At 39.0% G+C, this 12,656-nt stretch overlaps 1 protein-coding gene across 1 annotated transcript in view; it reads right to left on the reverse strand.

Annotated features, from left to right (window-relative positions):
• Positions 1-400: 400 nt before the first annotated feature.
• LOC100225774 (macrophage mannose receptor 1) overlaps positions 401-12,656 on the reverse strand; it is a 32,002-nt gene continuing 19,746 nt past the window's right edge. Inside the window, exons 22-30 of the mRNA XM_002192624.7 lie at positions 11,686-11,834; positions 10,026-10,128; positions 8,987-9,219; positions 7,347-7,512; positions 6,214-6,366; positions 5,848-5,964; positions 4,277-4,444; positions 2,336-2,377; positions 401-1,938 (exon numbers count right to left, since the gene is read on the reverse strand). Of these exons, the coding sequence (XP_002192660.6) occupies positions 1,712-1,938; positions 2,336-2,377; positions 4,277-4,444; positions 5,848-5,964; positions 6,214-6,366; positions 7,347-7,512; positions 8,987-9,219; positions 10,026-10,128; positions 11,686-11,834 (1,358 nt within the window). The 3' untranslated portion in view covers positions 401-1,711. The remainder of the gene's footprint in view (positions 1,939-2,335; positions 2,378-4,276; positions 4,445-5,847; positions 5,965-6,213; positions 6,367-7,346; positions 7,513-8,986; positions 9,220-10,025; positions 10,129-11,685; positions 11,835-12,656) is intronic.

A 12,656-nucleotide genomic window follows, 5' to 3' on the forward strand; every position in this document is an offset into this window, starting at 1 on the left:
CAGAAGGACCTACATACCACAGCACAGGGAACATCAGAAGGGATGAGAGACCTGGAAGACATCGCTAGTGAAATGCAAAAGGAAGAGCTAGTATTGCTATCAATAAATATTGAGAGGAGCTATGAAAGAGCTATCAATATATAAAATCTGTCTCAGAAACTACTATTGCAGAACAGCGCATAAGTAGTCTTACATTATAACGCTTTCATTAGACAAGTAAAACCTTCAAATGTTATAGATAAAGAAGCAATGAGACATAGTTTCATAGATTGGTAAAGAACATTTAAGAACATTCTAGACTAGGAAAAGTAGATGCTCATTTGTGTATAAAAATTTAAGAGCCCCATCCCTCCTTTCTCTTTTTACTGTAATAAATGTTCTGTTTAAGAAGAAACACACATTTTTACTTAGAATCAGCCTTTTAATTCCCATTTAGTGAACCAATGCAGAATAAAACTTTATTTACATGTATTTCATACACACACAAAATATTTAACTTAAACACAATTAAAACCTGTCAAAGGATTAAAATATCAAAAATTATCAAATTAAATAAGGACATCCACTGCACTAAGAGCTTGGAGCCATTTGATTGTTTGCATTTGGCATAGAAGACACTTGGAAAGTGAAAATGAAAAACACCTGCATGTGAGCCTATTTTAGGGTTTATGAAGCCTGAGACTGTACCAGTAGACCAGTAAGAGATGCAATGACATCAGCTCCATTATGATGGAAATCTAGAATGAGACTCAAAGGTTCAAAACAGACTTGGACAGGGAGAATTTGGTCAGAAATTAGAAAAGACTTTCTAATGGTAAGTTTCATTAGGCTTTGACAAAATGGCCTAAAAATTAATGAAATCTACACTGGCATTGGAGATATCAAGAATACTTTTTATATAAATGTTCAGATGTGAAATTCTTCTGTGAACTCCTTCCTGCCCTTTTGCAGCATCCTTTGAGATCCCTACCTGATTGTTTAAACCACTTGACTGTTTATGATAAACCACTATATTTACAATACATTCCCACCTCTCATCATAGTCAATCGTTCAATGCATATGTTACAGAACTACAGCAGAAGAAATACAATTTATACTTTGCTTTTCATCAATCATAAACAGAGGAGGAAATTAAATTAATTCTGGTATTATGGCAAACACAAAGAGTTTCTGTGGTACCTCAGTAGCAAAACAGACCCACAGCACTGGAGCAGGTTGCCTGGTTGAGGCTAGGACTTGGTTTTGCTTCAAACAGGAATCTGCACCATGTGAGCTTGGACATCCTGTCCAACCTGTGCTGGACATCAACAGGGCACTTTCAGGGTACTTACAGGACTGGATATACCTTTTTGGAACATGCTAAGGACCATATTCTCACAACTGAATATGGTGAACACAGTTCTTGTGCCTAAAGATGATGCTGGACATGCCCAGAGGCTGGAGCTGCCTGAGTGTTGGCTGACACAACATAGCTCCAGGTCCATGTGAAAGCTCAACAACCCTCCCAGGTACTAAAGTTTGTGAGCAGATCTCTGTATCTGCCTTACAAGTTTGCTTGGTCCTGCTAGTAGAGAAAGCAAGAAGCATCCCATGCAAAATTAAATAGAATTTCCACAGGAGAAAATTGCTTTCTTTAAGAATTCTTGTATGCCAACACTTTAATTCTTTTCAAAACCAAGCCCAAGATTACCCAGCCTATTAAATTGTTGTCTACTCATTTTCTTCAATATTGGTCACAAGACAATTTGATTCATGAGTTCCAAGGTCACTACGGTATATGGCATTGTCAAACCCAGCTGTAAACATTTGTCGATCACGTCTTCTTTTATAGAAACAATACAACGTGAGGCCAGTGCCAGCTAGCAGAAGGAAGACCAGTACAAAAATCATCCCACCTAAACCACTTGATGATGGAGCGGCAGGATTGTTTCTTGATGCTGTAGAAGACAAAGCAGAACAATTGCTACAAATGCCCAGAGGCTGCTGTTGCTTACAACAAATATCTCCCTAACCAAGCAACTGAGTTAAAACAAAAGCACAGAACTAATCATAATAGCAGTCAAAATTGATGTGTGTTCCAGCCAAATAATGCAAAATTTAGCTCAATCTGTTCTAAGGAACATTATGTTGTACTACATATACAATTTGTAAGGAAAAAGAAACATTCTATTTGAGAGAAGTGTTCTCATTTTGAACAGATTTGAAATAAAAATAATCATGACAGTTAAATGGGTATTTTAATGACATTTCCTGGAGGAAATTCCACTTGTAAATAATGAATGCCTACAACCTATTGAAAATTCTGTTTATTTGGCTTAAAAGAAACTAACTTACCATTATTGACAGGTGAATCATGGGTTGGCTCAACTTCAGCAACTTCAAAATTAAAAAATATGCATATTATACAGTTTGAAAACAACAGTTCAATGAAATAAACACTGCATACATAATTTTTACTTGGTGTTCTAAACCAATTTTAAATAATCATAGGATGGTTTGGGTTGGAAAGAGCTTTAAAGATCATTGAGTTCCAACCCTCCTGCCCTGGACAGGGACACCTTCCAGAGACCAAGTTTCTCAAAAGCCCCTATCCAACCTGGCCTTGAACATTTCTAGGGCTGGGTATTCACAATTTCTCTGGACAACCTGTTTCAGTTGCTCTCCACCTTCACATTAAAGAATTTCCTCCTAATATATAGTGTAAACCTCCTCATTTTTGTTTCAAAGTCCCTTGTCACCATATGCCCTTGAAAGAAGTCCCTCTCCAGCTCACTTGTGGGCCCCCATTAGGAACTGGAAAGTGCTATAAGATCTTCCTGGACTCTTCTCTACTCCAGACTAAACAATCCCAGCTCTCCTAGCCTATGTTCATATGGGAGGTGAGCTAGCCCTCAAACTATCTTCAAAGTCCTTCTCTGAACCAAGCTGAGTAGGCTATTTTAAAAGTAGTTTATTTCAAATAGTTTAAAAATAACCCAGTTTTTCTTGTGCTGGAGGCCCCAAAGCTGAACAAAGTGTACATGAAAAATATATGAAAATATGTTTTGATAAATGATGCCAAATCCGTGAAAAATACTTGCTAAAAACACTTATAAAAGAAGAAAACCTCAACACTAACTCTCATCTCACTATTCACTGCTTTGAACATTTTTTTGTATGAGGTAGATTGTGTTCAAAGTTTTTACCCTTCCACAGTGTAAAGCTTCACACTTCACACTAAAGAATTCAATTTTTACACTTGCAAAAATGAAAAGCAGTTGCGTTTAGCATTTTAGCTGTATTTTTAGGCAGATTCCTTTTCCTCCCTCCATTGCTTGAGGGGTATGATTCAGTTAATTGTTTGCTGGACTGACTGGCTGAGCCCTAAAAAGATCACGGATAACTCCATTGCCAACCCATCGACATGCAAAGATCCACAGGTAGAATTGGTTCCCCACTACATCAATTACATTTGTGTGGTGGATCTGTTTGTCAGTGGCAAATGTGACCTATTCCAAACTGTCTCCCAGCTGTTGTGTGCAAACACAGCTGTGTGCACATACAATGACCCACGACAGCTGCATGTGTGCAGATTTATGTCCCTCATGTTTTACGCAGTACTGCTGTGCACACAAGCAGGACTCACCCCAGCCGGTGACACTCAGATTCCTCGTCAGTTGTCATCTAAAACACCACAGGGCCACTAGCCATTACAAATGAAGCATACTATGCTGTTTGTTTGTCCTAATACGTCTCACTGCTCCTCTGTCAGCAGAGAAATTAATTGGGCCCCACTGCCCACCCTCTGATGCTTTCTCCTTGCTCATCCAGTAAATCCCAGCTGCTTCACCATGGTGGTACTGTCCCCACCAGCAGCCCCTACCCACTCTCTGCAGGAACTCTGTGACTTTGCACTCCTTCCCCTCAGCTTACCTATCAGGAGAGTATCTGCCTTTCTTCTCAGCACTCTCCAGTTTAATCATCTACTGCTCCTTGAACTCTAACCATAACATCCATTAATCTCCTCTGCACTCTCAACGGGTAAGTCCTTCCCTACCCCAGGGCCCAGTAAATGCCCAGAAGTCAATGCTTTTAAACTGAGAGAAGGGAACGGTGACTCAGATTATTGTCCAACATTTTTCACCATTTTTAAAAGAAATTACTCTTGGCTTTGATTCAGATGCATGTGCATCAGCATCAATGCATAAAGTATACCCAGTGCCTAAACACTGATGGCCTTGTGTATATCAACCACTACTTTGAAAATAATCAAATGCACAGAAATTCAGAACCTACTTTTGGGGATTTTGCAAATAAAATTCTGGTCAACAGAGCAGTAATAAGTTCTCCAGGTTCCACTTGAGACGTCCATGTCAACACAGTGTTCGTCAAAAAGTACTGTCGGCTCTCCTTTCTCCCAGTTGACATATTCTACCGCACTTCTGTCCATCCAGATCCATTCTCCTAAAATCAAATTTATTACTTAGTGAGTGAATGAAGTGGAGAATAACTTCTAGTCTACTGGTCACAATGACATATCAGACCTGGGATTTTTTTATTTGATTGAACTGGTATCACAGAGCACCTGTTTCTCTCTCTAGAGAACTTATTTCTCACTCTTTTAACAGCCAGAACTTTTCAGGTGGGAGTGTATCAAATGCAAATACTCAAAAAGTTAATTTCATTAGCATTCATAGCTGTCACTGATGTAAGGAGGACCTATCCAGCTTCCCAGGGACCTTTAGCTGAAGCCTGCACCCAGGACTGGGGACCCTAAGAAAAGCAGAGCAGCTGTACAAGCATATAGCATGTTCAGGAGATTTTCTTTATGTGTATATTCAAGATCAGTGAATAACTACTTTATTATAGCTGGATTAATTAATTATCTTTGCAAGTTGGATTAGCTCTCTCTTTAATCATCTCATCTGCTGACTGTCAAGCATCTCCCATCAAGTAGGAAAGTAGCTATCTTCTCTCCCTCAGGGTGTGCTTTTGTAGCAGCATATCCTGGTGTATGCATCTGCCTCAGTGCCACTTCCTCTGTCCCCCCCCTGCAGCTGCACCTCCCTCCTGCCCCTGCTTGCACAGCGTGGAGCACTGTGGCACTGTAGGGGACAGGTCAGGAACAGATCACTTCTTTTGTAGTGCTCATTTTCAGCTAGAACAGATCAACCTGGCCCACCATTCCTGCTGGTGAGAGACACAGACTTGAGCAGAAGTTGGAGCCTAGTCTAGACTCAGCCTGGAGGTTTACCCTCAAAGTCTGCCAAGAAAAACTGGGTTCAGAATTATGATGATATACAATACAGTATCAAATTTGCAGTTACAACAGTTTAAAAAAACTCCCCAAACAACCACATTAAATATAGTTGGATTAAAATGAAAGGTTCCGCCCAAAATGTATGGGAAAAAATGCTGAAATTTAGATTAATAATTTTTTCTAGGCAGCTTATATGAGATTCTATGCCCTGTATTGTCTAGAAATAAATTTTAATTTAATTTAACTCAGCATTTAATGACAAGAAAACATTTTGCTTCAAATACTAAAATGGTTAAATGTTAAGTAATTTGAGTTTAAAAAGGCAATAGGAAACATTTTTAGTCAACTACTGCAGTGTTAAGCTAGAACCTTTTACAAGCAAATATACTCCAATTGCAACAGAGATACAGAAAACATAGACCTCTTGGTAGTTTATCTTTTACATATATTAGCAGAAAAACTATTGAATGTTTATATGTTTTTTCATTGATTATTTATTAAATATTTAGCGTATTTGTACTATTATTTAGTGTGTTAGTAGTGCTCAGTATTCACTCTGTTTACTTAATATCTATTTTCATCTCATTATGCATCGTGAAGTAATTACCATCAATATTTTTGAACAATCCTATCCAAAACTTTCTGAAGTCACTTGCAAGTGGAGACAGGTAAAGTAAGAGAAAATTCATTTCAGCTGAATCTTCTATGGAAACCAGAGAGGCACCTAAAAATATCAATTAAAGATTACATAAAATTTCAGTGAGATTTTTTGTTATAAATTAATTATCTCAGTTAAAAATCATTACATGCTTCATGATCAGCATTGACATACAGTAAAAATGCTTGATAATAAATTTAAATAAGGTGTAGCTTATAATTGATGCACACATTAAGTATTATCGTTTTGGTTCTGGATTAAAAAACCAAACACACAAACAACCTGTAAACTATCCTAATAAAAAATGGTACTTACCCATTTGAATACACATCATGGAAGCATCAGGCCAACTTTCCTCAGAAGTGGTGTGAACATAGTAACAGTGCCCACGGAAGGGAATCCAAGATCTGCCACGCTTTGGTTCAGGACACTTCCCAGGAAGCTGTGGTGGTTCACTAGGGATTAACTCTATTAAGAAGACACACATGTTTCAGTGGAGTTTTAAAATCTGAGGGAAATATGTACTCCTGAACCACACATCAACCCTACAAATACGATATTTATTCCAGGAAAAGGAATATCCCATAGACAACTAATTATAAAGTATTGAATTAAGCTTGACAAACTAGTAATAAACAATCCTGGTTGAAGCTGGTTCCCCAGTCTGCTAAAGGAGGCTTACACCAGTCTAACTGCAATTGTCTTCAACACAGCAATTTTACCTAACATTTGTGAAACAGAATGATGAATGAGTCAGCACACATAAAGGGATCTCAACACCACAACTCTGTGGCTTGTGTCTAGCTAGCTTCTAGAAAAGTCAGAGAAGTTGTCTGTACCTGCCCTTGTACATCCTAATCATTGTAAAAGCAGAATTTATAGCCTATTGCATCACCTGATTAAAGCCAAAACAGAGCTTAAATTAATATAAAATTTGCTGTGAATTATGGTGCAGAAATTATGAATTTCTTATATAATTTGAAACATGATTGAAAATTGCATGAACTATTTGAGCACTAAAGTATTTGGGCAGAAGCAACAAACTGATTGATTTGGCTCCTACACTGATAGAAGTTTCTTAACTCACAATATTTCAAAACATACTTTTAAATGTGAATGTGTATCATTAATATATTTATAGTTAGGTTAAGTTGATTGATTCTGTCGTTCTTGATAAACATGGATGCAAAAAACCACTATGGTATGTGGCATGAAATATTGCAACTATCTTTATGATGTGCATGTGTTGACTGGCCTGTGAAATGAAGTGTCTGGAAATCACACAAGACAGGATCAGACTGGATCTACTCCTTAAAAGAAGTAAGAGTTTATCACAAGGCATACACTGTCTATGACAACCTTTGCATATTCAGGAAAATTGAATTCAAATGAAGACATTAACTCAAATTCCAGCCTCCCAGGTCACATTTGTCCAATTTGGAACTTACCATTGGATTGCTTACAGAGTGATAAAAATGTTTCATTGCAAGATGCTGTCTTCCAAAAACCATCCACATCTAAATAGACACAGGCTTTGTTTTTATTTGGTTCTCCACTGCCCCAGTTAAGATACCTGCTCCTTCTTCTATCTGACCATACATATTGGCCACCAGTCTAAAAGCAAATCAGAGTTATGATTATGTCACATACAAAAATTATATTGGAAGAACATTAAGATTGCACTTGAATGCATGCAAAAGTTAGGAATAAATGAGAATCATGGTTTCTTGCACAAGATTATGTCATGAATATGTAAGAGACTGGTCCATACTCCCACTCTCTACAGCAGGTAGGGCTGTGGTCCTACAGATGTTTAGCATGTAGCATACATTATTCAATTCACACCATTCGTCTCATGCCGTAAGTAGGCAAAGGGTATTGAAGTAATAAATGTGAATATTTGATCAAATGAGTCCGCATATACACACAGATCAAATGAAGATTGCAGAGAAACTATTCCCCTAACACAGGCTTCTCTAGGTATTTAGAAAGCAAAGAGGAAAATCTGAGGTTTCACTGGAGAGAGAAAAACTGATGAGACTTTCCTTGGGGCTGAACCACAGCACTCTGCCACCCATGTTAACTGGTCTTGTGGTAAATTTGTGGGTCCTGCACAGGCCAGCTACCAGAGATGAACTAAGCATGTATTTTGTCAGTGGATTTCACCAGTGTCTGCAGAGGATGACTCACATTAGTCACACCCATGGCTTCTGTTACCCCATCCTGCACAACCTAGATCCTTCCTCCCATCCTGTCCTTTGTGCAATTTCCTTTCCTGTCTGCTTTCAGTCCCTTAGCCATCTTTCATTCCAGATTCCTGTCTAATCCCAGTTTCCCAGTGGTCTCACTGAGGTGCCGCTCCAGTTCCTCTCACCTCAGCACCTGTGCCCTATCTCAGACCTGTGTCTCACCAAGCTCTTGCTCTACCTCTCTCCACTTGATTTCTACCCAGATTCGATTCCAAAAATATCCAGCTACATTTTATTTATCCATATTCTTTTTTTCATGCCTCTGTTGATGCTTCCCATTTCAGACCTTTCCACTCTTAGCTGAGTTTTTTGGCAGTTTTACACAAGGCAGCAGCTGCAGCTTCAAAAGCCAGCCTAAGGAGTCCCCGTCACCAGAGCCCTGCTCTTTCCACTGCTGCCCAGCACGAGCTCTTGTACTGCTGGGCTGTGACTTGAAACAAAAATTTAAACTCACAAAGAAAGAACTATTTTTAACCTATTTTTTTTCTTTGGTGTGCTCTTACAATTGTCTTACAATTACACACAGTGTGCCTTCAGAAACAGCACTGCTCCACCACAGGAGCATGTGGTAGACCACGGAGGAGGAAATGAGAGCTTCATTGCTGCTTTTGCCACTGAAGCCACTCAGGGCTACAGCTACATCCTTGGTGGTCTTTGAGGTGTGGACTGTGGCAGCTCTTGTTTACACTATGGACAAACATTTAAATGTGTAAATCCCCTTGAGTGGAGGGAAGTCAGGAACCTCTGCAAGATTTTGGTTCCTGTCACACATCTATGGATCTGACCAATAGCCCATCTAAGGTAATGCTATGACTGTCACACACATTTGGTGGACTCACCAAGTTGCTGTTAAGGCCAATCCATACAGGCTCCTTGTGCTTTAATATTTGTAACCACAGGAAAGAATCAACATAAGGATCCAGGATACTGGCCAGTTCTGCAGACTGGTCCCTGCAGTTCTTCTCTGCTTTTTCCCAGCTCATTTTGTAGTTGATGAATTCATAGCGGTCATCACCATAGTTGTTAAAGCCAAACTCTGGAACTGTGGGTTGGGAGGGCAGCAGTTTGGGGTCTGTAACAAACAAAAGAGCAACCAAAAATCTAACTTTATATTGGCTCAGACTTATAACACTGAGAGAAGATCTAGTATATTGGAGTTGTCATGTAATTAAGAGGAACTGCAATAACAAATTAAAATATGTCCCAAAATCCCTGCAGTGATGAAAGCCACATTTTCATGTGCTATGACAAAATTTTCTAACACTTGTCAGAATGACCTTTTAGCATAGGTATCTGTATCATGCCCAGAAATATGCTTTTAAGCACAGACCTACCTAAATTATATTGTACCAATGTAGGACATTATAGGGAACGGTTCCTTCCATTTTTCCATTATATATTGGCATTTGTTGTTTTTCTGACAAGGAACAGGGTATGATAGACACACCATGAGCAAGCAGAGGAATGTGAATGCTGCTGCTGAAATTGTCTGAGAAAGAATGTAAAGGAAATCAAGCAGGGCAGTTTTAAAAAAAGAAAGAACTTGCAGTGTTTTTAGTATACCATTAAAAATTCCAGTTTTGAAGATGTAAAGACAGTGCACTCAGCTACCTTTGATTGCTAAAAGTAGTAAATCTATAGCATAGATTGTTTTTGTTGTTCTTGTTGTTCTTGTTATTTACTGGTTTAGTTTTTGAAATAGAAAAAAATTAAGATATTTTCTCCAAAGAAATGTGTGATTATCTTATTAAAATGCATGTGATACTGTCATTAATTTTATTTCGGTTAGGGCAGAATTACAGGAAAGTCACTTCTAGCAACAGTTTGGAATAACCACAATAAATCAAATCTACTAGAAAGAGGTGAAAGAAAACTCACCAGAATTTTTTTGGCAGATGTAACTTTTGCTTGCTTTGCATCCTTCATCTTTCCATTTGCCTGCCTGTTCAATAGGGTTCTTCATCAAAAAGACACAATCATCCTATAAGACAAATGAGATTAACAAAAAAAAAAAAATGTGGATAGGTAGGAAGCATTCCTACTTCTGGATACACAGACTCATGTATCACACACAAGCACCTACAGAGGAATAATATGAAGTTCATAAAACTCGTACAAGCAATGGTCAGGCACATTGTATGGCAATACGCCTTTGCATCTCAGCCCTAGGAAAGTCTGCCCTTGGATGACAGAGGGAGTTGCAAAGCACAGCACAGAGACAGGAGGATGTCTCTGGGGCTACCTGGACGGACGTAGCTCTGTGCATGTATGTGTGCATGTTGTGTGGGCTCACATGTGTGTGCTAGGTCTGTTGCTGTTTTCCTGGAAGTTATGGGGAATTACTCCTCAGCACTGAAGCTTACCAGGAGAGCTGAATTCCTCCTTCTGCCCCAGTTCAGGACGAGGAAGCAAAGTGGTCACCACAGTGCAGTAATGTAGAGGTAGTTTGTCAGAAACAGCCTTTCGTTGGAGAAACTCCCACACCCTTTCTGCTGCACTTTGAACCCTTTACCTTCCTCCTTTCATCCCACAGCATGAGAAGATGTGGCTTGGCCTCCTGCAGAGGGAGGCAGTAGCTGTCCCCACCTCGCCTCAGTATAACCTTATGCCACCTCCAAACCCCCTTCTGGCACTAGCCCAGGTCTTGTCTGCAAGAGACAGAAGTTGTACGTGCAGTGATTTCTGGAGGGGAGTGGCCACAGCCTTCTGCAGAAAGCATAGGCATGTGTGAGGTGGGGAAGCCCCAGAGATCCCAAAACCCAGCACTAGCCTGATGGTATCTAGACCTCAAATCATTTTTTTCCATTTTAACTGAATATGAAGCAATTCTCTTATGAAAAGAGAGAAACTTGGTAGAGCTAGTACAGGAGTATAGAAACAATACTATTGGGCAGTATACTACGTTGGCCATTTCACAATTACTGATTAACACTAAGTTTTGTCTTACAATTACACACAAAAAGTACAGAGATGCAGGAAGTTTCAAAACATAGAGAAAGGATTTTTCAAAATGAAAATTATGGGAAGATAAAAATTAGAAAGGAAGACCCAGATCCATGTCAAAATACATTCATTGAATGAAATACTCAAAAGATGGAGCTCTTTTGAGTATTTCGTTCAATACATGTATTGAATGTATGCAGGCTCAGTGACAGGAACTCTCAGTGCATGTAATTATCTGAGTATTTTCATCAAATCCAAACAACACTCACTGCATCCCAAAATTATATAGTTTATGCTATGGTTAATTTGCATCTCCTAATGAGTCATGGTAAATTGAGGAGAATTGCTCACTTGTCTGAGTTTTGCATAATTCTTCCAAATCTCTGTCTGGACTCATACAGAACCATGACACATACAGAAGCTGACAAAAAGTGTGTAGATACACCTCTCACATGGACACTCCTCTTTTAAAAAGCAATGAAACAACAAAAAAATCTTCATAAAGGAAAAGACAGAATTACAATAGTAGCTACATATGTTTTGTTCATCTGCCAAAGTTGTAATGGTTAAGTGACAAACAGAAATTGATGCTTACCATACTGTAATAACTTCGGGAACCTTTTGCCCAATTTGTATAGTCTACGGGGCTTCCATCAGTCCACAAGTATGTGTGCTCCTGATTTATATCATTCAGTCCAATCCAAGCATCAGTTGCAGCATTTTTTAAGAGGGACATAAGGAAAGCTGAAGTGAAAAAAGAAAAATTGTATAAGGAAGGAAACTGAATGCACTCTTCCCCAGTGCCACAGACTTTAGAGTGCTTGAAACCAAGATGATGAGTTTTCTCTTTATAATAAGGTGCCAATCTCATGACAAAAATAAAATTTATATATATTTATAGATGTCTAACATCAGTCATCGGAAGTAAAAATTGGGAAAAAAGTATATACAAATTCAAGGATGGGCAAATTTTTAATAAAACAGGAATTTATTTGTACACTCTTCTATGTTGTTCATCATCTGAGGAAGCAAGGAAAATGTTCTAATATATTACAGAAATTAACATGAGTACACTAAGCCTTGGCACATAGAAAATGAGTCCACTGAGTGTGTACTCCCTTTTCTTCTTTGTTAATTCTTCTTTATCCTGACTTCATAACTTAATTTCTAAACAGGCAAAACACAGACTAAACCTTACTTAGTAACCAAGTATATATGAAAAAGTATTTATGAATTTGCGGAATACCAGATGCTGCTCTCCTTAGTTCCTGCCAAGACTGATTTTCCACTGAAATAATCTCCTTCCTCTGCTGCAAAAAAGAAATTTAAACCACCAGCACTGATGGAGTGAGGTCGGAGGTGGTCCATGTGCATCCCTCAGGACCTGAGGCAGCATATCTCCCCAACAAACATGGGGCCTCTTCAAACATTTGCAACATGCTGAGCAGCAAGACCAGCACGTGCTGAGGTCCAGCAGTACAAGGGGAACAGGGGGAAGCTGGGACTCCATCTCTGGAGCCTTCTGCTGCCTGAGGATGTGTCCTCCACTGGTATCCACAGCATCTG

This window comes from Taeniopygia guttata, chromosome 2, assembly GCF_048771995.1.
Source record: "Taeniopygia guttata chromosome 2, bTaeGut7.mat, whole genome shotgun sequence".
NCBI classification, from domain to species: domain Eukaryota; kingdom Metazoa; phylum Chordata; class Aves; order Passeriformes; family Estrildidae; genus Taeniopygia; species Taeniopygia guttata.